The sequence below is a fragment of the Hippocampus bargibanti genome, linkage group LG18 (assembly GCF_051943395.1).
Source record: "Hippocampus bargibanti isolate YZ-2025 linkage group LG18, ASM5194339v1, whole genome shotgun sequence".
Taxonomy (NCBI): Eukaryota; Metazoa; Chordata; class Actinopteri; order Syngnathiformes; family Syngnathidae; genus Hippocampus; species Hippocampus bargibanti.
In genome coordinates, this window is record NC_142751.1 from 8,902,509 (window position 1) to 8,927,028 (window position 24,520).

At 41.8% G+C, this 24,520-nt stretch overlaps 1 protein-coding gene across 2 annotated transcripts in view; it reads right to left on the reverse strand.

Moving 5' to 3' along the window:
• dym (dymeclin) overlaps positions 1–24,520 on the reverse strand; it is a 53,661-nt gene that overhangs the window by 17,923 nt on the left and 11,218 nt on the right. For both annotated transcript variants that reach the window (XM_089019872.1, XM_089019871.1), the window contains exons 9-15: positions 20,265–20,450; positions 19,430–19,605; positions 17,670–17,795; positions 17,466–17,579; positions 17,288–17,382; positions 13,203–13,302; positions 108–290 (exon numbers count right to left, since the gene is read on the reverse strand). In XM_089019872.1, coding sequence (XP_088875998.1) covers positions 108–290; positions 13,203–13,302; positions 17,288–17,382; positions 17,466–17,579; positions 17,670–17,795; positions 19,430–19,605; positions 20,265–20,450 — 980 coding nt within the window. The remainder of the gene's footprint in view (positions 1–107; positions 291–13,202; positions 13,303–17,287; positions 17,383–17,465; positions 17,580–17,669; positions 17,796–19,429; positions 19,606–20,264; positions 20,451–24,520) is intronic.

Sequence of the window (24,520 nt, forward strand, 5' to 3'; positions counted from 1 at the left end):
TGCATAAATCATTGGCAAGAAATTATATCTTGATATAGCTGGATTATTATTCGAGACATTTCTATTATTTGACAAAATGAGGCAACCTCAAGATGGTGGATATTTACCGTGTCCAGGTTTTGCATGATGTCCTGGAAGGATGGATGCGTCCTGAACTGCTCAAAGAGTTCCCGCTTGTAGAGTAGCGCGTACACCAGGTTAGGATTGTGGTGCAATGAGTTGCAGAGGCAAGAGTTGATAATCTCCAACATCATGCGGATCACTTCCTCAATCACATTCAAGTCCTGAGCCTGAGGGGGGAAGAGGGAGAAAGAGAAGGAGGACATAAAAGGTTAATTGGCTTCCCACAACACTGGTTCCACGTTTAATGGTGTTTGTAAATTATTTCTTCCAGAGAGATTAATGGATGTACTTTGGAGGTCAAAGGGGGAAAAGAAGACATCAGGCAAAATGGAACATCGAAAAATCATTTCATTTGCTGGGCCAACTATCGCTTTAATAAAATCAGTAATACGCCACAACATTGTTAGTATTCCAAAAACACCTCTGTACAAATGAAGGCTTCACCACCTGCTGCAGTCATTTTTTTGGTTGACACTATTACTGTATTTTCCCGTGGTCAAGGTGCACTTGAGTATAAGGCTCACCCCCAATGACTGGTGTATTTTCAAACTTTTCCATATATATGGTGTAGTGGACTATAAGGCGCACCTTCAATAAATGATAAAAGTTTTCGAAATATGATATAAAAATATATAAAGGCTACCCTGCAACACTGTGATTACATGTGACGCTTGCAGCTCAATGGCAAAGAAAATGTAGGCATATGCAAACTTTTACATTTTGGTGCGGAAAATACCGTTGCCTACAAGAGGTTAATGTAGTGAAGGAAATTGCACAAAAACAAAAATCAAAATAAAATGGTAAAAAAACTTTCCTGAACGAAATAAAATAAAAACCGGAGAGCTGGAATGAATATGAATTAAAAAACAACAACCTTATTTTCCGGTGTGTAAGGTGCACTGGCATATAAGGTGTACCCCCAATGAATGGTGTATTTTCAAACTTTTTCCATGTGTAAGGCACACTGGACTATAAGGCACTCCTTCAATGAATGAAAAAGGTTTTCCAAATATAATATATACATCTAGAAAAGTTTTCCAAATATAAGGCACACCACATTATAAGGCTCTACAGTAGAAAGGCGCAGAGTAATCTTTGGAAGAAAATGAAGCCTTTTGGGTGCGCCTTATACAGTACATCGGAAAATATGGTCTTTTTTTATTGGTTAACTTGATATTTTATGTATAAAGTTCAGTCTAAGTCAGCCTGAGGCAGATATCTTTATGGAACATTGGAACATGCTGGAAGAGAAAAATAAAAATTGCATGCTTGGCTGTCCAAAAAGCGCCATAACGTTATTCTTTCAAACACGGGACTTTGATATCCAAAATATGACATCCATATTAAATCACTTCTTCTGCTCTTTATAGGGAACATGTTTGTTCTTCTGTTCATGCACTATGGTTCATCACGCGTCAACGCCCCAGAAGACTGCCGCCGTCAAGAGGAGATAACAGTGGCCGTCTGAGGGCGCAGCTACTATCTGAGAGCATTGTAGATTAAGACACCACCCTGAAGTGATTAGCTACCCTGAAGTGATTAGTTCCCACGCTCTGTATTCAAGAAAAAGTAGTTGGCCTCTTCCAAAATTCTTACCTTTTTACCAACTTTCCCCACTTTCATGTTTAAGCCCATCAAGCAACTCCAGATATTAGATTTAATCTTTCACATGCCTGTGAATTCATACTGGCTCACTTTTATTTTTAAGGGTGGACATCCAGAAGTTGATTATATTGTTTCAGATCATTGCTCTGTTGTAGATCTCAAGGGTGGCTTCTATTTGAAGTCCCAAACAGATGGCTGCATATTTGCTCTCGTGATTTTCTGTTGATGACCAGAGTTTACGTTTTGATCATTTAAAGCAGTCTGTCCAGGTTGTGTAATAGCAAAGCAGTCCCAGACCATCACGCTAGCAACCTCATGTTGGACTGTAATGATTGTCTGAAATTCCATGTTACACTTATGCCATATCTAAAAAAAATGTTCCCCCATCATAACATCAAATTATGTAACTAAATACATTTGTATGTAGTTATCCCTTGCTGCTTCACAATTCGAGTATCGCGGCCCTTGATTATTGCGGATTTTTTTCGAACCTAAAAATAAAACGGCCGCAAATGGCAGTGACAGTCACGACAGTACGGTACTGTAAAACAACAGCGGGTCACAGAGAGCAGCATACAGCATTCATTAGATTTGCTGTTGTTATTTTTTTTATTTATTCATCCATTTTGAGGCATCACTATGCTGTAAATGCACAAAACCGAACATTAGTTCAGCAGCCAAAGCATTGGCTTCATTTGGCTACACCTGACAATGAGACAATGATTCATCGTTCATTAATTCATGTGATGCCGCGCTGTCAACTTGGGTTTTTCATTTGTTTTCGTGCTGACTCGGGCTGAAGCTGATTGGCCAAGAGATGACACAACTGGACAGCATTCAACCAACCTGAATGCATATCCGTCCTGTTCTCGCTTCACGTTAATTTGCTTCCTTTTCAGCAAAGAACTGTTTCATATACAGTGAGACCTCAACTTAAACACCTCAACTTATAAACTTTTTGTCTTACAAATGTCAAATTTATGAAAATTAAACCTTATAATAAGCACTATTTTCATAATACACACCCACCACGGCTGGCGGAGTGATCTTCCCACAGTTACCAACAGTTACCAACAGTCCTTATGGAAGGTGACTCTCCTTCTATAAGCCATCAACGACCATCAAAAAGGTAAATAAAACTTTATTTTACAGCAGTTTATTTCTTTAATTACAGTCGTCATGTAATGCACCTCTCTTTCCAAACAGCAATTCCCTTTGGCCTTCGACCTCCAACGTCATTCCATCAAGCCATAAATGACCATCACAAATGTAAATAAAGTGACTTTATGATACAATGCAGTGTATTTCTTTCATTACAATACAATAGCACATTTAGTATACATAGAATAAGGTATGTTGTGTGTAGTTTTAAGGCTTATTTAGTTGAAAAGTATATTTTACAGAAACCCAGGAACGGATTATTCCCATTTTAATGGTTTCCTATGGGATTTTTTTTTTCGAGACACTCTGTCTGGGAACCAATTAAGTTCGTAAGTTGAGGTTTCACTGTACTTATTTTGAAACCACAAAATATTGTGATTACCATATTTTCTTTGTATGACTGACTCAGTGAAGTCCTTTCTTACGGAGAAAATGACAAATAAAATATCCTTCCTTATTACTAACATACAAGTGTACATCTATGGACAATTAAGTCTACAATTAAACTTACCTAAAACACATTTTTGGAATGTGGCAGTAATGTCTGACCAAATACTTGAAGCCCTAAAAAGAAAATGCCTTTCTTCAATGTTAAAATCTTTTCCCGCTACACGGTTGAATTGCAGTAGATACAAGGAATTTTGTTCAATGCCACTAGATGTCCGTGACAAGCATCTTTGCAATTCACGTGAAGACGATGACCTGTTTTGAACAATAATTTGCCACTACTACCAACGACCGGTGTCTCAAAGCAGGAGCGCGGCATGATGGCAAACTGATTTGTAGGCAAGATCGGACCGCAAATCTGGGCAAACCATCTTAAACAGAACCGCATGTTGGGGTTCTTATCGGAGAAATAATGCCGAAAGAAGAAAAGAAAAGCAGACTGCGTAGATGTTGAATATCTATAGGGTAAAATGCATGATGCATTGATTTCCAGCAGACTGGAGGACGAGGTGGTGCCGGGCGGGCACAGCAGCGTTAACTGGGAGAAGCGAGAAGGTGAGCGGAATACAAGGGCAGTCAGAGATAATGAGGATTGATCGTGCGTCTGGAAGCAAAGAAGGAAGCGCTTGGGGCATGACTACACTGCCTGGCGAAGGACCGTAATGGCGGCCCACAATTAGAACGGACCGATGGGGAGCTGAAACGGCAGACCGTCTAGTCGGATGAGGAGGTTGCGAGAACCAAAACATGGAGAAGTAGATGAAGAGTAATATTGAGATGGCGAGTGTGTTTTGTTCTCTTGCTGCGGCTTAATGAGATTGGCCCGGCAGGGAAAAAAAATGCCACGCTAGGGAATTCAGGTCAGAGGAAAATAGGCTAGCTAGACGTCTGCCTGGACGGACCCACGTGGGTATGTGAATGTGTGTGTGTCATGTGGATGAGATTAAGAGGTCTACTTGAAACCCAGACAGGATTTAAATATCTTAACTCGTCGTTTCTTCTAGCGCCTCACATTTGTGCTTGTTTTCCCTCAAATTTGAATCCACCCAGACAGCAAAAAAATTAAAATGATCTCGCACACATACCTTGGCTGCTGTGTGTGTTTATGTGCCATTTTGTTTCCTCGCCTTCTGTTTCCAGCCTCCCCACGATGTTGAATCACAACCCACTCCTGCTATTTAATGCCTCTCCACGCAACGGAAAACAGGCCTGAGACATGAACTGTATCATTATTCTTCCCAATTTTACAGTCATTTGCACAAAATGACAGGAATCTTGCTCCCCTGTTTCTCTGCTGAGCATGTGTTTGTGTGTGTGTGAGTCTGCAGGTGCGTATGACCTCTGCAGTACATCTTACAAGGCCGATAACGGGTCATGTAATGCGACTCAATGCCCTTACCCGTGTTGATTTTATTTTTTGGAAGCATTATAGTGTGGAACCAGGGAGCGCGAAGAAGCAGCAGGCGTGTAACTCCCTGCCAAAGTAGGTGCCCACATCATTAAACCAGTAGCTTAGCGATTCCCTGGCTGCGCACCGCAGGCTGTTGCAAGGCAGACAAAGCAGACGGTCCTATCGAGAAGCGGCACTGACAAAGACAAGGGGAGGGTGACTGTCTCAACTGAACTACTCACTTCAAAAGCTGATTTTTTTTGGCACGTGCATTTAGAATAAATTTACACATTTGTTGCCAGATGTTCTTGAAGTTGGCTCTATTTAGGAATATACTGTATATATATAAGAGGCAGTGGCGGGCCATCAGGGCCTGCAAGGTCTTCTCTGCTGGCCTAAAATATCAGAACCACAGACTGATTAATCATATTTTATCCATAAATTCTTATTAAATACAGTAAAGTCTCGTTATATCGATATTCAAGGGAGTCCGAAAAAATATCGATATAACCGGGACTATCGATATATCCGACCCTGTTTGCATGTAATTTTCTCAGTGCGTGCATAGAAATAGTATCGATATAACCGGGACTATCGATATATCCGATATCGATATAACGTGACTTTACTGTAATTTCAAACTCTCTTTCAGTTTCCGTTTGCTGCATTTCCCCTGTTGTTCTGCTTCCAGATGTTGGTTTTCATATTTGTCATCATTTGTTACCAGGGTTAGAAAACTGTCTGGACGCTTTCACAATCAATTCTGCAGGCCTTGCAGGAATGACTGTTCTTGAACTAATGTCTGTTGCTATAACCAATCAGATTTTGAGTTGGTGCTCGCAGGCTAGGGGAACGCCAGTTTTTGCAAAGTATGATTGGTCACCAGTCAATCATAGTATCAAAGGCAAACACATTGTTGTGTTGATTTAATTGCGGTTTTGTCTACCCACAATAGTTGAAGGAGAAGACATAGATTTGATTGCAGATTTACTGTTTAAGGCATTTTCAAGGCAGACATTTCAAGAAAAATGAACATCATTAAGAAAAGTCGGAAATGCTTCCCAATCTTGTTCAATCTTCTCTGCGGTGTGAAAGAGCGACGTAGCATTACTGAAGGCCCAGGGGTGATATGCACGGCCCGCCACTGATAAGCGGTATATCTTCCCTGGAACATTAAGTAATTTTGAGATGACGTCAACTTGTCAAGGGCTTTGAGAGTTATCACACCGGCTTCACAGTGTAGAGGTCGCTGGTTCGCGTGTCCGTCCGGCCCCCCTGTGTGGAGCTTGCATGTTCTCCCCGGACCCGCGTGGGTTTTCTCCGGGTCCTCCGGTTTCCTCCCACATTGCAAAAACATGCATGGGCAGATTGGCCACTCCAAATTGTCCCCAGGTGTGACTGTGAGAGTGACTGTTGTACGACTTTGTGTGCCCTGCGATTGGCTGGCAACCAATTCAGGGTGTCCCCCACCTCGTGCCCGAAGACAGCTGAGATAGGCTCCAGAACCCCCGAGACCAGAATGAGGAATAAGCGGTACGGAAAATGGATGGATGGATGTTTTAAGCTTGCATAAAAACAAAATCACACGCAGAATAAAAGCAAAACCCTTAACAAAAGTCAATGTTAAGCTTGAGCTGGTGTGATATCGTAGATGATGGTAACTTTGAAGCTGTGTGACTATGACCTCATTAAACAGGAAGTTAAATAGACACGGGAAATGCATACAAATGATCACATATTCAAAAACATTATTGGTCCATGGTGAGATCGAATAAGCAAAATGAAAACATGAACAGAGGAATGGCAAATTTGATGTATTCCTTGCTCAAAAATCATTGGATTGAGAGGAAAAAAGGGTCAGAGTGATTGCGCTTGTTCTCACGTGACAATGGCTGAAGATGTATATTGTGTGTGAATGGCAGGAGGGAAAACAATTTAAAAAATGGATGCTGGAAATGGAGCAGAAAAAACACATGGCATGCGGGCACACATGAGCGTAGGTCAGAGTGACTTCGCAACCCTATCAGCAGTCTGCGTGTCATGTCTTTGGGGAGTTTCTAAAATAGGCCATTGGCTGACCTGCATTTATGCCGCATCATAATGGCGGCATTTTTGCCAGGCGACATTCTCACACAGAAGGTCTCTGCCTGGGGTTTGTTTTGGAAAAACATGGATGGAAACAATCATGACTTTCTCATCGTGAAAAATGGAATGCGAATTCATGTCGCCATCAGCACATAAGCAATGTTTCAGCTAAAATTATAACTTGTTCAACAAGGGTGAAGAAAAGCTAACCATTGTGTAATAAAACAAAAATACAGTAAAACTACTCATACTTTGAAGACAACTGACGGTCAGATAGGCAGATAGCAATATCGACATGAGAAAGCTTTGGACTTGTATTCATATTTGAATGACATAACCGCTACATGAAAGAAAAAGCCTTACTTTATGTAGTTAGCTCTAATGATGACTTGCTGGAAGGAAGTCGTGAGGGCGCAGGAGCACCCACGGCTTCTCCCACTGAAAGGACACTTGAGAGTCAGGGACGAGAGGGTGGCTGATACGGAAGTTAGCCTGTTTGAACTGCTTGCAAACTAGGCGAATATGGAAAAGATCTCCTTTCAAGATGAGAAAGCTAGCTGGCTAGCTAGGTAGGCAATTAAATAGCAAGACAGATGGATGGACAGACACACACAAGACACCTCAGCGGGTTAAGTAGAGCAAAGTAAACGGAGGAAAAAAACCCTGCTGACACCCCAGAGAGGCTGACGTCAGACAGAAAGTGCTCATTTCAATTTGTGATGCTGGTTACATATCACAGTTTGTTGCAGCATTATCGCACAATGAAAGTTTGATTGATTTATTCCCCTGAGGAAGACAAGCGAGCCTGCTCACTTTGTCCGAGGAAATGAAGGGACAGCAAATTTAAGGGGTGGCGGGCTACCTGTGGGATCCTGCAAAAGGTTTCCTTGGAGAAATCATTCCTCTCAGTTTCACATTGCCTGAAGTAATAAAGTGGGAATGAAACGGGAGGAGGTGATGTCTTCTTTCAAGATTGAAATGGTAAATTACAATTTGGAGCTTTGGAAGCACATTTTGGGGAAAAATACCTCTGGAGAGACACGAATAAACTTGGGAATCAGTATCCCAGCCGTGCATGGCAAGATGCAGAACCTCTTTTTTCCATTTAATGGAGGCTGACACTCCAATATATATTTTAAGTCATTCACTGCAAAAATGTGTTGAATCCAGTGCCAGGGCTTTTGTAATTTTCAGTTAAATTGCACGACCCAAAAAATATTGAGTTTTAGGACTACATAAACATTCAACACAGCATTAGAAGCCTTAGACTCTCTTCTTCCATCAGAAAGAAATAGTTCATTCTTCAGTTATATGGGTCTGGAGTTATCTGAGCTTGAAATGGGGCAGGCTGTACAAAATACAATACAATACATATACTATATATTGATTTATATAACGCTTTAACAACTGCTGGCGCTGTAACAAAGCGCGAACATGGACAATGGAAAAAACATTGCCAGAGGTCTGATCAGCGCTTTATCGGCAGCCCCTGCAAGAAAAACCAAAACCCAACAAATTTGGGAATGGCGCTCCACGTCACACTTATCAATTCCCGAATAAATTTGGGAATAGCAGTGAATGAGTTAAATGCAGTGTCCGTGGTTTTTCATCCTGCAAATAAAGTTTAAAATGATTTTACTCATTGGCTAACATGGAATATTACTACACTTGTTTCTGTTTGCTAAATGAGAGAATAAGAATTTTTTTTGCTTTTTTGAAGGTCCTAAGTTTATATGCATTCCATTAATACTGTATGTGGTATTGTCGCCTTTCAAGGTCCAGAGTCATCAAAATTGATTTTTTTTAAACTGTTTTTTTTTCATGTTTCAAGATAAGTCAATAACATGATTTAAATGAGTCATCAATGTGGTTTGTGGTTTTGTATGACTTCTTTTGACACTTGCATGACATGTGTGAACATAATTCAAAACATGGCTTAACAATTTTTCGAAAATGTCAGGGATTTCTGAAACCGTCATACAATATACGAAGTGTCAGGTATGACAGGTCGAATATAAAGAGAGGCCCTACTTTCGTAATGATGGTGGTGAAATGTTGGAGGGAAATTGGCTGAGGATTTAACTGACAGTTACTGGAACAAGGATATAGCAAATAGGCTCCTAGTATTTTATTCATTTATTGGCAATTAGAAATGACTCGGAGCTATCGAAGCACAGGTACCAAAGACGCACGAGTTAATCAAATGGCAAATTACTGGAAGACGTGACAAGGAATGGGAGTCATTTGTTAATTACCTGATGTGTCCTTGGGCTGGACTGTTACCCTCGACATGACGAGCGGCGCTACAAAGCCAATGAATGTCTCTAGTCTAGGCTATTAAAACGAGATCACAGTTTGTGACTCAACTGCCGCACATAAACACTGACAGGGTGGTCCTGCAAGCTGCTAGCTCGCCGCGTGCTCCTTCATATAAGAGTGTCTATGTGTGTCTTTTCCCAGAAAGGCAGTAATAATAACAGTAAACAGACCAACAGGCAGAAGCACCATTAGTACAACCACTGGCTGGGAGGGTAAACAGTGACATACAACACAGCACATACAATCACATCTTTTACCGTTTGCAGCACGTCACCGTGTATAATTCAACCGCAGCTACGTTCCCCTGAGACTGGGGGTGGGGAGACAAACCCAGACCGGAGAGCCTTTGGCTGTCCCCGGGGGCTTCAAGGGGCCCATCGCCCGTCACTCTTGCCTGGCTGACGCTAACCAGACACAGCAGCGTAAACAACACGTTCGAGGTTGAGGATATGGAGGATCGAGGGGGTTGTGGCGTGGTAAAGAAGACAACATCAAGAGAAAAAAAATGCAAGGGGAAAAGACTCACGACACGACAGAGGAAAAAGGACAGATGTTTGCACTCCACTATTTTTTGTCTCATAACCCCCCCCCTTAAAATGGCTCCCTTGTAAAGAAAGCTATTACATGTCCGGGCAATCCCACATTAAACAAACATTAGTTCTCTCTGCAGGGCCAGACCCCGCCAAATGACATTGTTTCCAGATGCCCTGTCTTGATCAGCCCCTCACTTCAACCCCCACTCATCCAATTTATTTCACCTTTTATATGGATGCTCTCTTACTGATATCGTGCAATATTCAGTAGATGGCAAGAAATGACTCAAATAAAACATACCTGTTCATATTTGCATACCCTGCATGCAGAGGGGCAGTACTTAAAAGCATCAGTCGGAAAGAACATGTTGGAGTAAAGGGGAGACTGAGGCACGGAAGACACCAGGTTGAATGTATTTGAATGTTTTTTTTAACTCATTCACTGCCAGACGATGTGCAAAAATGTGTCCACTCCAGTGCCAGGGTTTTTGTCATTTTCACTCAAATTGAAGGACCCACAGAATATTAACTTTTCGGGCTACATAAACATTCAACGCAGCGTTGGAAACATTAGACTCTCTTCTTTCATTAGGAAAAAAGTGAATTCTAAATTATATGGGTCTGGAGTAATATAAGGTGCAAGTGGGGGCGGCTGTGCAAAAGGCAAATGCTGCCCCCTCGTGGAAGGGAAAACATTGCCAGAGGGCTAACCAGCACTGGGAAGTTTTTTATTAATTCCACTTGTGATTTTTGCCCTCATAATTAACTCATTCACTGCCAGACGATGTGCAAAAATGTATTCACTCCAGTGCCAGGGTTTCTGTCATTTTCACTCAAATTGCAGGACGCACAGAATATTGAGTTTTAGGACAACATAAACATTCAAGGCAGCGTAAGAAACCTTACACTCTCTTCTTTCATCAGAAAAAAAGTTAATTCCTAAGTTATATGGTTCTGGAGTTGTCTGAGCTTGAACTCATGCCTTCTTGAGATGTGAGAATGTATTCAAAATAGTACCACATGTGATTTTTGTAAACTAGAAATGTGGAATGACAGGAATAATGTAAACAGAGGTCTCCTTTAACTCATTGACTGCCATTCACGGATTTATTTGAGAATTGAAAATATGACAGAGCGCCATTCCCGAATTTGTTCGGGTTTTGTTTTTTCATGCTTGGGTGCAAATAAAGCGCTGGATATTGCCTCTTCCATTTTTTTTCTTTTCCACAAGGGCTTAGCATTTCCCTTTTTCCATGTTAGCGCTTTGTTCCAGGTTCAGCTGTTGTTAAAGCGCTATATAAACCAATATGTATGTATTGCATTGTATTTTGGACAGCCACCCTTATTTCTAGCTTATATAACGCCAGACCGATATAACTTGGGAATTATCTCTTTTTTTCTGATGATAGAAGAGAGTCTACGTTTTTTTTACGCTGCATTTAATGTTTATGTAGTCCTAAAACTCAATATTCTGTGGGTCCTGGAATTCAAGTGACAATGACAAAAACATTGGCACTGGAGTGGACAGATTTTTGCACCTGGCAGTGAATAAGTAAAAAAAATCCAGATGGCATCACCAAAAAAAGTTTCCACAACACAAGTTTTCCACAAGTACACACCAGTGTGTTAGGCCCCATTTCCCTCCAGCACAACACACCTGGAGTCAACTTCTTTAACACCAAAGATAAAGATAAAGGCTAAGTGTGTGTATGTGTGCCTGTGTGTGCAAACAATACATCACATTCCCTTTTCATCTGCAAACATTAAGAGTAAAATGTGACTTATAGAGCTCTGGCAGACATGGGAACCAATGTCACATTGAGTTAGTATAGTCTAAAGTCAAGCACAACAGTGCTATCACAGACGCTGACCAGTTCTTTGACCCAGACTGGATGTCACACGCTATTCAGGGAGGAAAAAAATAAAATAAAACCCTTGTGGTAAGATTCCCATGAAAGACCATACAGGAAAGATCATCCGGGTGCCCTTGAGCAACAAACCGTCTGAATAATAAGCTGTGGTGTGCCGGTGTTAACACTTTGACCTTCGCTATGTGCTGCTTCTTATGTGTAGTTGTCGCTGCTGTTCGTGTCAGCATGGAGGCACGCCGCTGTATCTTACATGACAGAGAAATAGGGCTACTTATGCATACATATATACTTCGATCTACCGTATTCACATACATACATATTTTAGCTATATATATACACATACAGAGAGAGATAGAGATAGCGAGATAGAGAGAGGGAGAGAAAGCAAAAACAGAGCCCCTGAAGGAAAGGAAGCAAGCCTGAAAACATATCAGGATAATTGCATTTTTTATATCATCTTTATAGGCGCGTATTGATGTGTTTGCAAAAGGGGTCTCATCAGACAGCCGCTGCATGCTTGAAGCAGCACTCATATTTCCCCCCAACGCCTGAGGGCATCCTCATACATGTCGCGCCCCCTCATACAAACACACTTAGGAGAGGAACTACAAAAATTGAATGTGACAGCCAGACTCAAACTTCGACTTGCAAACCTGAAGGCAGAGGTGTACGATGATTGATACGTTTCTACAAAGCACAGCCATTGGTCGGGTACTGTTAAGATGCATCGTAAACATTGTCTGAAACAACCCCCTCTAAATCAGCAGTTAAGGGTCATGTATACAACACCGTTTTAACATGAGTAATGCTCTATGTGTCACACCAGGTCCAAACATGGTATTCTGATGAATAATTCGTTTGTAGAATAAGAATTATGCAGAACGACCCGCCTGTTTACAGCCTCAAATGAGGCTGACCACTTTTACGCGCAACCACCCCCTGCTATTGACTGAAATTGATGTCAAAGTGTCCATTCACATATCACAGGTAAGGTGTAACAATTCAGAACGGTATGGCATGCTGTGTTGGCTACCTGAGAAAGAACATGATGCAAAATCACAGCATTAACTCATTCACTGCCAGACAGGCAAAAATGTGTCCACTCCAGTACCAGGGTTTCTGTCATTATCACTCGAATTCCAAGACCCACCGAATATTGAGTTTTAGGACTACATAAACATTCAATAGAACATTAGAAACCATAGACTCACTTCTTTCATCAGGAAAAAAAAGTTAATGCCTAAATTATATAGGTATGGCGTTATATGAGCTTGAAATGAGAGCGGCTGTCCAAAATACAATGCAATACATATTGGTTTATATAGCGCTTTGACAACAGTTGAAGCTGGAACAAAGCGCTAACATGGGGAAAAGGGAAATGCTACTTTCTTGTGGGAAAGAAAAAAACAATACCAGAGGCCATGAACAGCGCTTCATCGGCATCCAAACATCAAAAAACCCAAAAAATTTGGGTATGGCGCTCTACATCATATTTCCAATTCTCGAATCAATTCGTGAATGGCAGCGAATGAGTCAAGCACAAACTTTTTCTTTTTTTTCTTCATGATGGGGCTTCTTCCGTTCTCAAAATCGGTATGTGTAAATCCTGCTTTAGCAAACACGCCAAAGCATGTGCAGCCGTGTGCCGTTTGCGTGCATAATACTCACATAGTCGGGCAGGACTGTGCTGTCACTCTGTCTGCCTCTCAGACTCTGCGTTGCCTGTTCCAGCACCTTGTTGTGCTTCTTGGAAAGCAAAGCAAATAGACTGCAGGAGACACACAAACAAGCACAGAGGAAGCAGGAAGCGTGAGTAGTGTTGACAAATACATTTTTATAAACACGACAGCCTTGTACTGTATCCAAATATGTATGTGTGTGTGTATGTGTGAATATGTATGTGAGAGTGGCTGCCTTTCCAGCAGCTCATGTATTTTGTTTTTCTACTTTCATTCCTTTCATCACTTTGCTGCTGTGAAATGTAAATTTCTCCACTGTCAGACTAATAAAGGCATATCCAATCCAATCCAATCCAATCACTTTTTGTTTGGTACTTATTTGCTGCTCTTTAGGTTGTTTATTATCCTTACACTACACGGCGATGCGAAGTGGGAGTATCATAAAAGAAATATCCCGAATCAGTAAATCTAATTTGGATTTCAAAGATTCATCAAACGGAATTGAATAATTGCACTTTGATATATAATGAAGCACATCTTAAATAATATTTTATTGGGAAATGTCACACTCACAGAACTGACAAAGCCATTTGAATGCATGTCATGTCACCAAAAGTAATTGAATCAGGTTATTTCGAACGGAACCCTACCAGAACAAATCGAATTGTGATCCCACTGCGTCATACCGGAGCAAATCAGTCCACTTTTACATCAAACTGTCCTTGAAACATTTCACACTCCAACTATCGAAAACTACATCGAATAGTCTTTTGAGGAGGGATACACACCCTGACTCATAAATCCAGCTAGCACTGTAATAATAAAAACTAAATGAAAGCTCTACTAAGGGATAAATTGAACAGTTCAATGGCCTTTAACAGCCACACCTGTTCATCTCTCAGCATGAGGACCACAAAACAAAAAAAGACTCATGCGACTTCTTTAATTAAATAAAACATTGATATTTGAGAAGCTTCGTCAAAGTGTCTGTTAAACCAGCCGAGCTTTTACTTTTGGAATGTTGAAGCTGGGACAGTGATGCAAAATAGCACACTTGTTGGAGTGGCTGTCATGGAAACAAGCAAAACGGGTGAATTTCTTCCATGTGGAAGCTCCGTGGTGATGATCAGTCATGAGGGCAAAAGTGACGACAAACTGTCTCACTGTCCAACGTGTCCTCATCCCAACAAGCTTTCTGTTGTGTTGTGCGTGCACGCACACACGCACGTTTGTCGACAACACATCCTTTGAATGCACGTACAATTAGATCAGTTACTACGCCTATATGCGGGGCTGGGATTACGTCTGACGGTTGCCGCTCATTGCCGAAGAAAATGTAGACATATACAAACTTACATTTTGGTGCAGAAAATTCCATCGGCCACAGAGGGAATTGAAAATATGACGTCGAGTGACATTCCCGAACTTGTCTGGGTTTTATTTTTTCTTGCAGCGGTGCTGATAAAGGCCTGGCCAAACCTCTGGCAATATTTTTTCCCTTCCACGAGGTCTTGCGGGGGTGCCGATAAAGCCCTGGCCAGACCTCTGCCAATGTTTTTTTCTTTCCACGAGGGGGGAGCATTTCCCTATTTTCATGATAGAACTTTGTTCCAGCTTCAGCTGTTTTGAAAGCACTATATAAATCAATATGTACGTTATGTATTGGATTGTATTTCGGACAGCCGCCCGCATTTCATGCTCACATAATTCCAGACCCATATGATTTAGGAATTAACTCTCTTTTTCTGATGAAAGAGAGTCTGCGGTTTCTTACGCTGCATTGAATGTTTATGTAGTCCTAAAACTCAATATTCTGTGGGTCCTGGAATTCGAATGACAATGACAAAAACCCTGGCAATGGAGTGAATTCATTTCTGCACAAGTCTAGCGGTAAATGAGTTAATGTAGTTAAGGAAAATGTATGAAATAATTCAAAATAAAATGGAAAAAAAGTCAACGAATGAAATAAAATAAAAAACTAGAGAGCCGCAAAAAATATCAATCAAAAAACAACTGCCGTATGTTCCGGTGTGTAAGGCGCATCGGAGTATAAGGCGCACCACCAATGAATTGTGTATTTTCGAACGTTTTCCATGTGTAAGGCGCACCGGACTATAAGCCGCACCTTCAATGAATTAAAAAAAAAAAAAAGTTTGAGTCAGTGGATGCTGACAGTAGTTGCGAGACCTGTTGTAGCTTAGTATTACTTCACATATAGGGTGCACCAGAGTATAAGGCGCAGGGTCATCTTTTGAAGAAAATCAAGGCTTTTCGGTGTGCCTTATACACCGGAATAAGGTACTTAAAACTACAGTTTACGATAAAGGCAAATCCAATCCAATAAAACGAAACAAAAACGAACTATAATTTTTGTGAAAATATCCTTTATACACAAGCTTTTGGGTTCTTTTGCCTCTATGATATGACTGCAGCGCCAATGTAAAAAAATGGCAGGTATGAGCTCCATTGACCAACTTGAAGCATTCTGTATGCGTGAGGTTGATTTTTATAGCGTTACACGTCCAAACTGGGATTGGTTGGCCTCAGTGGAGATCCGTACTGGACCCAGTTGCTCTTAAACCACAAATACAGATGGAATTTAAAATGGCAGGTTCGGAAAACATGTTTTCACCAGCCTGTTGGGAGAGATCAATTTCCCCATGAATCCCACTAAAGCAATTTTTATGGTGGATGGTAATGTGTTGCTGGGCGCATTGATGACTCACAACTTAAATGCAAAGCCAAGAGAGCACCAAGTGAATGACTGTACTGAGACACAGAAAGGGAGAGACTGTGGGAAGTGATTTCATGCGGCAAGGGACTCCGTAATGAGAGAACGTGTTATCTGTGGCACGAGAAGATGAACGGTAAATAAAAGGAAATGATGGCGCTGAGTGTGTTGTCAGAAGGAAATTGAAGCGCTGGCGTGTAAATAAACAATGGCTGTCATGGTGCTTGTCTGGGACTCCATTTAAAGGTGGCCGGGGTCAACGGGCTGACTGTCTGTCTGTCTACGAGGACATTTGGAAATTCCGGCCAGGAAATCCCCCTTTTTTCGAGCCAGACAGTCCATTTGATTCATAGTGGTTATCACTGTGGCAGCTCGCTGGACGCCGTAGCGAGACTGACAACGTTCATGGACAGTTTCTTCTCCCCAAAAAAGCAGAGTCACGGATATGCAGCAGGACAGATAAGAGGGTGCTTGTGCGTGTATGATGTAGCGTGTGTGCGTGCGTGCGTGCGTGTCAGCTAAGGGAGTAACTGCTCTTTCCTGCGTGGTCGGAAGTTGACAATCTGAAGTGAATGGCTCTAAAAGTGTGCACACTCTGTTGCATCATGTTATCCTCCAAAAACAAACGCAACGCAAACTCAATATTTTAGATTTTGTAGTTGCAGCGCACACACACACGTACACACACAAACACTGCAAATTCACAGTGGCATCGGATAGTTTTGAGCTGATTAGTTATAAATTATTAAAATGACATGGTTGTGTTGTGTATTTGTGTTTCATAATACAGTCAAACCTTGGTTTTCAAATGTATGTCATTTATGTATTTATTTATTATTCAATTGTTGTTTTTCTATGTGAAAGGTGTTTCACAACTGGAGACAACAAGAAAATATAACTTTCTTGTTTTATAGTTATTACATTAATAATAATTGTATTATCTATTGTCAGTATTTGTAAGGAAAAATACATTATCAGAATACACCATACTCCATAATTATTATAGACCTGAAAAGTTGTGTTCTTTAATTTATGTTTTCATTTTATGTAAGACTCAGATCCCTCTCTTTTTTTGGTTCCATTAGTTTGAATCTATTCATCGCTCTACCATGTATTTTTGTCTCCCCAACATGCCTATTATATTTGATATCCATTTTGTAAAATAGTAGATCATTTTATAGTATCCATTTTACCTATTTCGTTGTCGCTATCAGTACTGTAAACCATCATGTATCAATCGCATCACAAATGTCAGTCTTACTTTCCTTCAATCATACCCATAGATCAAAAATTACCCTATCACTATGTATGCATCTTTCCATGGTACACAGGACAATCACTACCTGATTATACGCTGGGCAGCGTATTGGTGGAGACATCGGAACTGGGCGGACATGTTGGCAAGTGCAGCCAGACAGTTGGTGTGGAGGTATTTATCCTAGAGAAAGGAGGGACCATGATGCTACCAAATTTTATCATCAGGACTTGGATACTTCTTTGGTGACAGAACTCCAGCTTTACCCTTGTGCGCGTCATGTTGAACTGGATAGTGCGAATCACTACCAGGATGAGCAAACTGCCAAGGGAGATCTCGGTCAGTGACCTCTCAGAGTACCATGTGACGTTCTTCAAGACCTGCAATGATGGGATTGCGTAGAAAAGATATTATATAGTGAACTTGAGTGTTATTTTTGTGGGCTCATAAAATCGAAGCGACCGATTTACCACTTCGTGGACAGAGCGGTTGAAGGCATCATCTTCCGTGAGGATGAGGAGGATGATGAGTGCCATGTAGACATGGTGAGAGTTCCTTTCCTCCACGTGGTAAAGGATCTCCAGGATGGGCAACACCTACGAAAACAAAAAGGTAACGTCAAAACATTCTCACATATATTAGTCTAATGGACGGCCACATACTGGCAGTTCCTCATCTTTCAGGGATTTTGTAACTTCATTGCTAGCCAAAACAGCAGCACCTACCACGACATAAAAATATCCCTTATCCTAACCTTCGCAGTCACCCTCCACCGTTGCCATCTTTCTTATCACGAAAGCCAAAGAACATTTCTGAAAGTTTAACAACTGCTGAAGCCTTTTAATTGTGCTCCTAATCAAAGGGTAGCTCTTAAATAGCTACTCAAAGGAAAACGTCTGTGTAAGCTCTCAGTCGTACAGGAGTGGTCCATCGATGAGAAGGTTTCTTCAGCCGTCATCTGTACAAAAGTGAAGGTTTCGGACGTTTCGCCTCCTATCCAAGAGGCTTCGTCAGCGAACTAAAGTCTGACTGGTCGTATCGGCCCCATTTATATATCCCTAATGTCCAGACCTGGTGGCGCCGGACACAGCTATGATAGGTCCCTACTCTCAGGTTAAACCGGTCTGGTGGTGTGAGGTTCAATTTGGATCGTTCATACAATAGCCTGCTCAGGCAAAACAGGTTAGGCAACTTTCGCAATGCTGATGAGGGTCGTTATGCTGATGAGGTGATACCGGGGGGAGTGGGTGTAATAGGCCAATCGTTAGTCAGGAATGTAGGAACAATCAGTGGGGCCACAGGGGGGGGTCCCGCGCCCCCCCCCCCAACCTGAGAGTAGGGACCTATCATAGCTGTGTCCGGCGCCACCAGGTCTGGACATTAGGGATATATAAATGGGGCCGATACGACCAGTCAGACTTTAGTTCGCTGACGAAGCCTCTTGGATAGGAGGCGAAACGTCCGAAACCTTCACTTTTGTACAGATGACGGCTGAAGAAACCTTCTCATCGATACTCAAAGGAAAATACTCTCCCTGGCCGTTACATGATCTAATTGACTCATTCACTGCCATTCCCAAATTCATTCGGGAATTGAAAAGTGTGACATGGAGCGCCATTCCCGAATTTGGGGTGCGCTGGTCAGACCTCTGGCAATGTTTTTTTTTTCTTTCCACGAGGGGGCAGCGTTTGCCTTATGTCCATGTTAGCGCTTTGTTACACCTTCAGCTGTTAATAAAGCGCTAGATAAATCAAGCTGTATGCTTTGTGTTGTATTTTGTACAGCCGCCCCTATTTCAAGCACAGATAACTTCAGAACCACATAATTTAGGAATGAACTGTTTTTAGGTTTCTAATGCTGTATTGAATGTTTATGTAGTCCTAACACTCAATATTCTGTGGGTCCGGCAATTTGAGTAAAAATGACAACAACCCAGGTACTGGAGTGGACACATTTTGCATATCGTCTGGCAGTGAATGAGGTATAAATCAAGCTACCTGAGCAGGATTAATGATGATATGGTGTCCAGCAGTAATTTAGTCGTGGTCAGGCCTGAATCCTTTGTTGTTTATGCTCGGTTAACTGGAAGCTACCCAATCTCCTACCACATGTGTTCATTTTATGAAGTTTTAAACTCCAGCTTCTCATCATGGGTAAGGGCTTATCTGCAGTTGAATAACTCAAGGCAGCCAGCCATTATCTTGAAAGATTTGGCCATCACCGTACCCACCAGATTGTCCATGTCAGTTCTGGACAGCATGTAGGTCCTCATGTTGGCATTTTGGTGGAGTAATGTGTAGAGCAGCAGCGTGGCCTGGTCAGAGCACTGCTGTTCGCACAGCGCTGTGTACAAGCTGTTGAAATTGATCTGGAATGCATGTACTTGCTCCACGGCAATGGACGTGTCTAAAAGGGCAACAGACAAAGGTTTGCTCAAGTGAAAAAAAGTAACATCAGCTTCTCGGGTGAAGGATACTAGATGATGTGAAAACATGTTTTTCTTTTTTTTAATCGACAATAGTTGTGTAAAAAAAACAATAAAAATGAATTTAATTCTGTCTGTTACTATACCAAATGACAATACACAATAACCCATCATAAAATTAAACAAATTCACAAATGTATTCGGTAATTGTAAATATGACAGCAGCATTTCCTTTTTTCCATGGTAGTGCTTTGTTCCAGCTTCAGCTGTTGTTAAAGCGTTATATAAACCAATATGTATGTATTGCATTGTATTTTGGAAAGCTGCCCTTATTTCAAGCTCAGATAACTCCAGACCCACATAACAGGAATGAACTATTTTTTTCTGGCAAAAAGAGAGTCTAAGGTTTCTTACGCTGCATTGAATGTTTATGTCGTCCTAAAACTCAATATTCTGTGGGTCCTGGAATTCGAGTGACAATGACAAGAACCCTGGCACTGAAGTGGACACATGTTTGCACATCATCTGGCAGTGAATGACTTAAAAACGTGTATTGTGGCACCTTCACTTGCATTTTCCTCAGGAAATCCACATTACAAAACAAAATGGCGGTTAAAAGGACTATTCCGACACCCATTACCTTGTGTGTTTCGAAAGCAAGAAATTGCCTGGCGGTACGGGTTGGGCCAATCAGGCCCATCAGTCAAGTTGGCCACGACCAGTAGTAACAGGAGACTCTGATTGGACAATGGTATAGGGTTGTGCTCCAGGTCCACGCCAACTTTGCTGCCAGCCCCGCCCAAGGTCAAGACGCTCCATAAACCACCTAAAGACATAAAAACGTGGCGTGACAAAAACTCTGTAACCTATAGTTTTTGGTCACAAGCAAGCAGGTGTCTTAGTTGGGGAAATCACATGGCAGTCCACATACTGGTTCCATGTGGTCTTGTCAAAGAGCTCAAAAGATTCTTGACACAGAAGATTCAAAATGTAGGTCTGAACCACACGTTCCAGGAACTACTATTATTATCAGCATACAGTACATAATTCCTGGAAATCAGGCAGAGTACAGGATTAGGGTGTTTGCTGACCATGATCGCAACGAAGTAAAATTGTTGCCACTAAAATTTTGGTTTGTGTGACGGTTCGTGTGTGGCGGTTAACTTGGTTCCTATTAGGTATGTTCGGCAGAAAACGTTATCTTGGAAGTACAATATTTCTGATAATCCAAAAAGACAATAGTCTTGTAAAAGCCCCTAGCGCTGGAATCTAGACACACTGTTTAAAATGTGGTCAAATGTGGTGTTTATGGGAGGTATGCGTTTTTAGGTATGCTTACTTTGCTTCATTGTTCAAGTGGCATTCGTCAACAGGTTGTAAACTGTGGTACCACCGAGCAATAAATTAAGGGTACACCTAATATTCTGTCATATCGCTCTAATCTATAGATCACAAGTGCCAAACTTTTTGTATAATAAAGTCAGGCTGAATTATGCTTCATTGGAAAATGAATGCAAGAGGAAATGAGCCGCCAGACTTGATGTCATCAAGACCAGAATGGGCACAATGGAATCATAGCTAACCCTTTGCAGCGCTCGCAATCAAACAACATAGGAGGCGCCACAGAACAAAACCAACTGAAGCCGCTGTAGTCTTTCCTTTTTTTCTTGTGTGTGTGTGTGTGTGTGTGTGTGTGTGTGTGTGTGTGTGTGTGTGTGTGTGTGTGTGTGTGTGTGTGTGTGTGTGTGTGTGTGTGTGTGTGTGTGTGTGTGTGTGTGTGTGTGTGTGTGTGTGTGTGTGTGTGTGTGTGTGTGTGTGTTCTTGCTAGTGGTAGTGGGGAGATGTGTTGAGTTTCTCAAGTGTGTTGAGTTTCTCGAGCGAAGCGCGGACGCGCTCAAGCGTCATGAAAAGCATGAGCATCGAGGCACACGGATGACCGTTCTCTGGCTCCTGGACGTCTAGCCACAGGGTAGCTGTGATGATGCAAGTGTGGAGCTGAGTGGGGGGTTCTGATAGGCAGCCTTCCAGGTGGAGCCAAGTTGAAATGTTGCCATCTAGTGGTGAAGGTTAAAAGGGCAGGGTAATTCTTCCTTTGACTTGATCACATAATTTGTTCATGGACCCTTGAAAAGGACACTGGATGAGGTGAGCTTCAGCTTTAATGTCCTTTGTGTGAAATCCACAAAGAGGTGCATTAGTTTTTCAATAAGATATATATGGTGTATTTTAACAGCCATGTCCCCTTGGCCATCATGTTCTGTTGTTTACAGCAATAAATCTTTTAATTCTTCTTTTCTTTCTCTTCATGTAGTTTTGGAATTGAGGCCAAAAAATGTAAGTAGTCAGTAAATGTTGGTGTGTAATTCCAGTAAGCGAGGAGAAAAATGACTTCACGACGGAGCAAAAATTCTCACATTCACACACATGAGAGAAAGAAAGATCTTAAGAGAGACGGCGCCAACCTGTGACACAGCCTTGTTCCAAGCATCACTGGCACCACAGTGACTGGCCGACTGTGTCACTGAAGCCAGTAAGGCAGCCACATTTCCTGCACTCACATACATTCACTGAGCTTTATTCTACCTTAACCGCAGCGGCAGTTTTTTTTTAACCTCCAAATAACTTCTGTGACTGCTTCGCCTGTGGCCAGTCACCCAGTGGGGGGCGGGGGGTAGAGAGGCACGGGAAAGGAAAAGGAAGGGGTGGAAAAGGTCACACACAGAGGCCAAGAACTAAGCTCGATCGACTTGGGTCAAAAACAAAGTGCCGCCGCATTTCGCCGTGATGCTGCACACAAATCAGCTTGCTAAAGAAGGGAAGGTGTTTGTAAATGTTTGACGGTGTTGTGTCTTTGCTTGTGTGAAGCACATTGAGTTGCCTTTTAGTATGAAATGTGCAATACAAATAAGATGGCTTTGCCTTACTGCAAAGTGGCCATCAATGGAGCAGGAGGTGAGGCGCTGTAATCCAAGGAAACCACAGCCGAGGCAATAAATAAATTTACATTGTGATCAAAACTGGGCGTTTTATATTCATAAACGGACACATTTTTCAAACAGCTCTTCGATAGGGGCGGATGAGATATTCTTGTGCATCATCAAAGATGAAAGAAGACAGACACTCGGGATGTCTTTGGAGCTGACTAGAGTTAGACAAGATGACAACACTGCTCTGATAACCTTACATATATGAGCACATGGAATGTTCATAGGCACAATTAAAAAGAAAAAGAAGTTCCTCCAGCGACACAGAGAATATAACAAGGCCTAAATGTGTAAAAATTTCCCTTTCGGAGTTCGTGCTTCATACGAGTTCTGTTGTTTGAATTACAAACATTTTCCACATGGAATTGGAATGTGCACGCTTCATGAGACGGGAGAAATAAAACAAGGGCTGTCGCCTAACGGCGACCATATGAGTCGCCCCGTGTCTTTGTTGAAGTGTGTGTGTGTGTGTGTGTGTGTGTGTGTGTGTGTGTGTGTGTGTGTGTGTGTGTGTGTGTGTGTGTGTGTGTGTGTGTGTGTGTGTGTGTGTGTGTGTGTGTACAAGGGAGGCGGCTGCAGACAGACGGGCTCTGGGGGATTACAGAAGAGGACAGGGCACCATAACTCATCATCAGGCCCGTCTGTGGCCACTGACACGCACGCACAAAGGCACACACACACGTACTCACACACAGCAGTGAATGCCAATGCCTCAGTGGATGCACTCTACCACCAACACACCACAAAGAATGTTTTTCTGCAGTGGAAGCTCGTGGGTGCAACCATTCAAACAGAATGGACGCATGTCCAGAATGCAACAACATGGCCAAATCAGACGTCAACAAACAGCGATGGTCACGTTTTACCCATCAATTTTCATCCACGCAGCTTTGTATGCCCAGACGGAACATTCATCCATACCTCTAATAATATATGGCTTGGGATTGAAATGAGAGACAAGAGAAGGGGAAAACTGGTGACATGTTTGCACTTTTTCAGGGCAATAGGTTGATTTGCTTTGCTATGACTATTTCCTTAAAAAATAGAGACTTAAAGGACAACCGACGTCACTTTTTTGTTTCTTAACTGACATCAGAAAAATGTTTTATAGCATCTAAACTACCCAAAACACGCAGTATGATATTTTTAGTCAAATGCAAAACACCAATAAAAATGACTTAAAGTGTCCAAAATCTGCAAAACATTGAGCTGCGAATTGGGCATTTCCAGAAAGTCCCGTCCCCAGTTCGTGACGTCAAGACGTCTTGCATTGCTGGGGAATCAAAACAATGGCTTCAGATTCGGAGAATATGCTTTTTTGTTACACATCCAGTTATGAATATGATTCAAATAGTTCTGAAGAGGAAAGCATACATGTTTGCAATGGATTAAAGAATTTATTCCGTGCCATTTTGAGGCAACATTGGGGGGTAATGTCTCACCCAAAAAGAGGCACAAAATGGCAACCAAGCTGTTGTGAGGAATGAATCAGCCAGTTTCCACAGGCTGATAAATTCCTTCCATGGAGCTTGGACACCCTCTTCTGGTGGCTTTTGGGTGCAACATGAGGTTTTCAGACCAAACAAGTACAGCAAAATACATTGACGTGATGGAAGGACTGCTACAATGTGTCTTTTTTTCAGTCAGGGGCGTTCCTTTAGTGACGTCACATACGGACTCGTCACCAACTCAAAAACAATACTTCCTGAATATTCAGCGCGTCTTAAAACGTAAAATATAGCTATATGCGGTGGAATCTTATTAAAATACGCTCAGTAGAAGTCATTTGAAGCCATTTCACAAATTATGGACACAAATTCTCCGGGGACATCGGTTGTCCTTTAAATATATTGCAGGTAGACTTTAAAATGAGTGCAGTGCAGAGGTCGTGAGTTCATTCCTGTGTGGAATT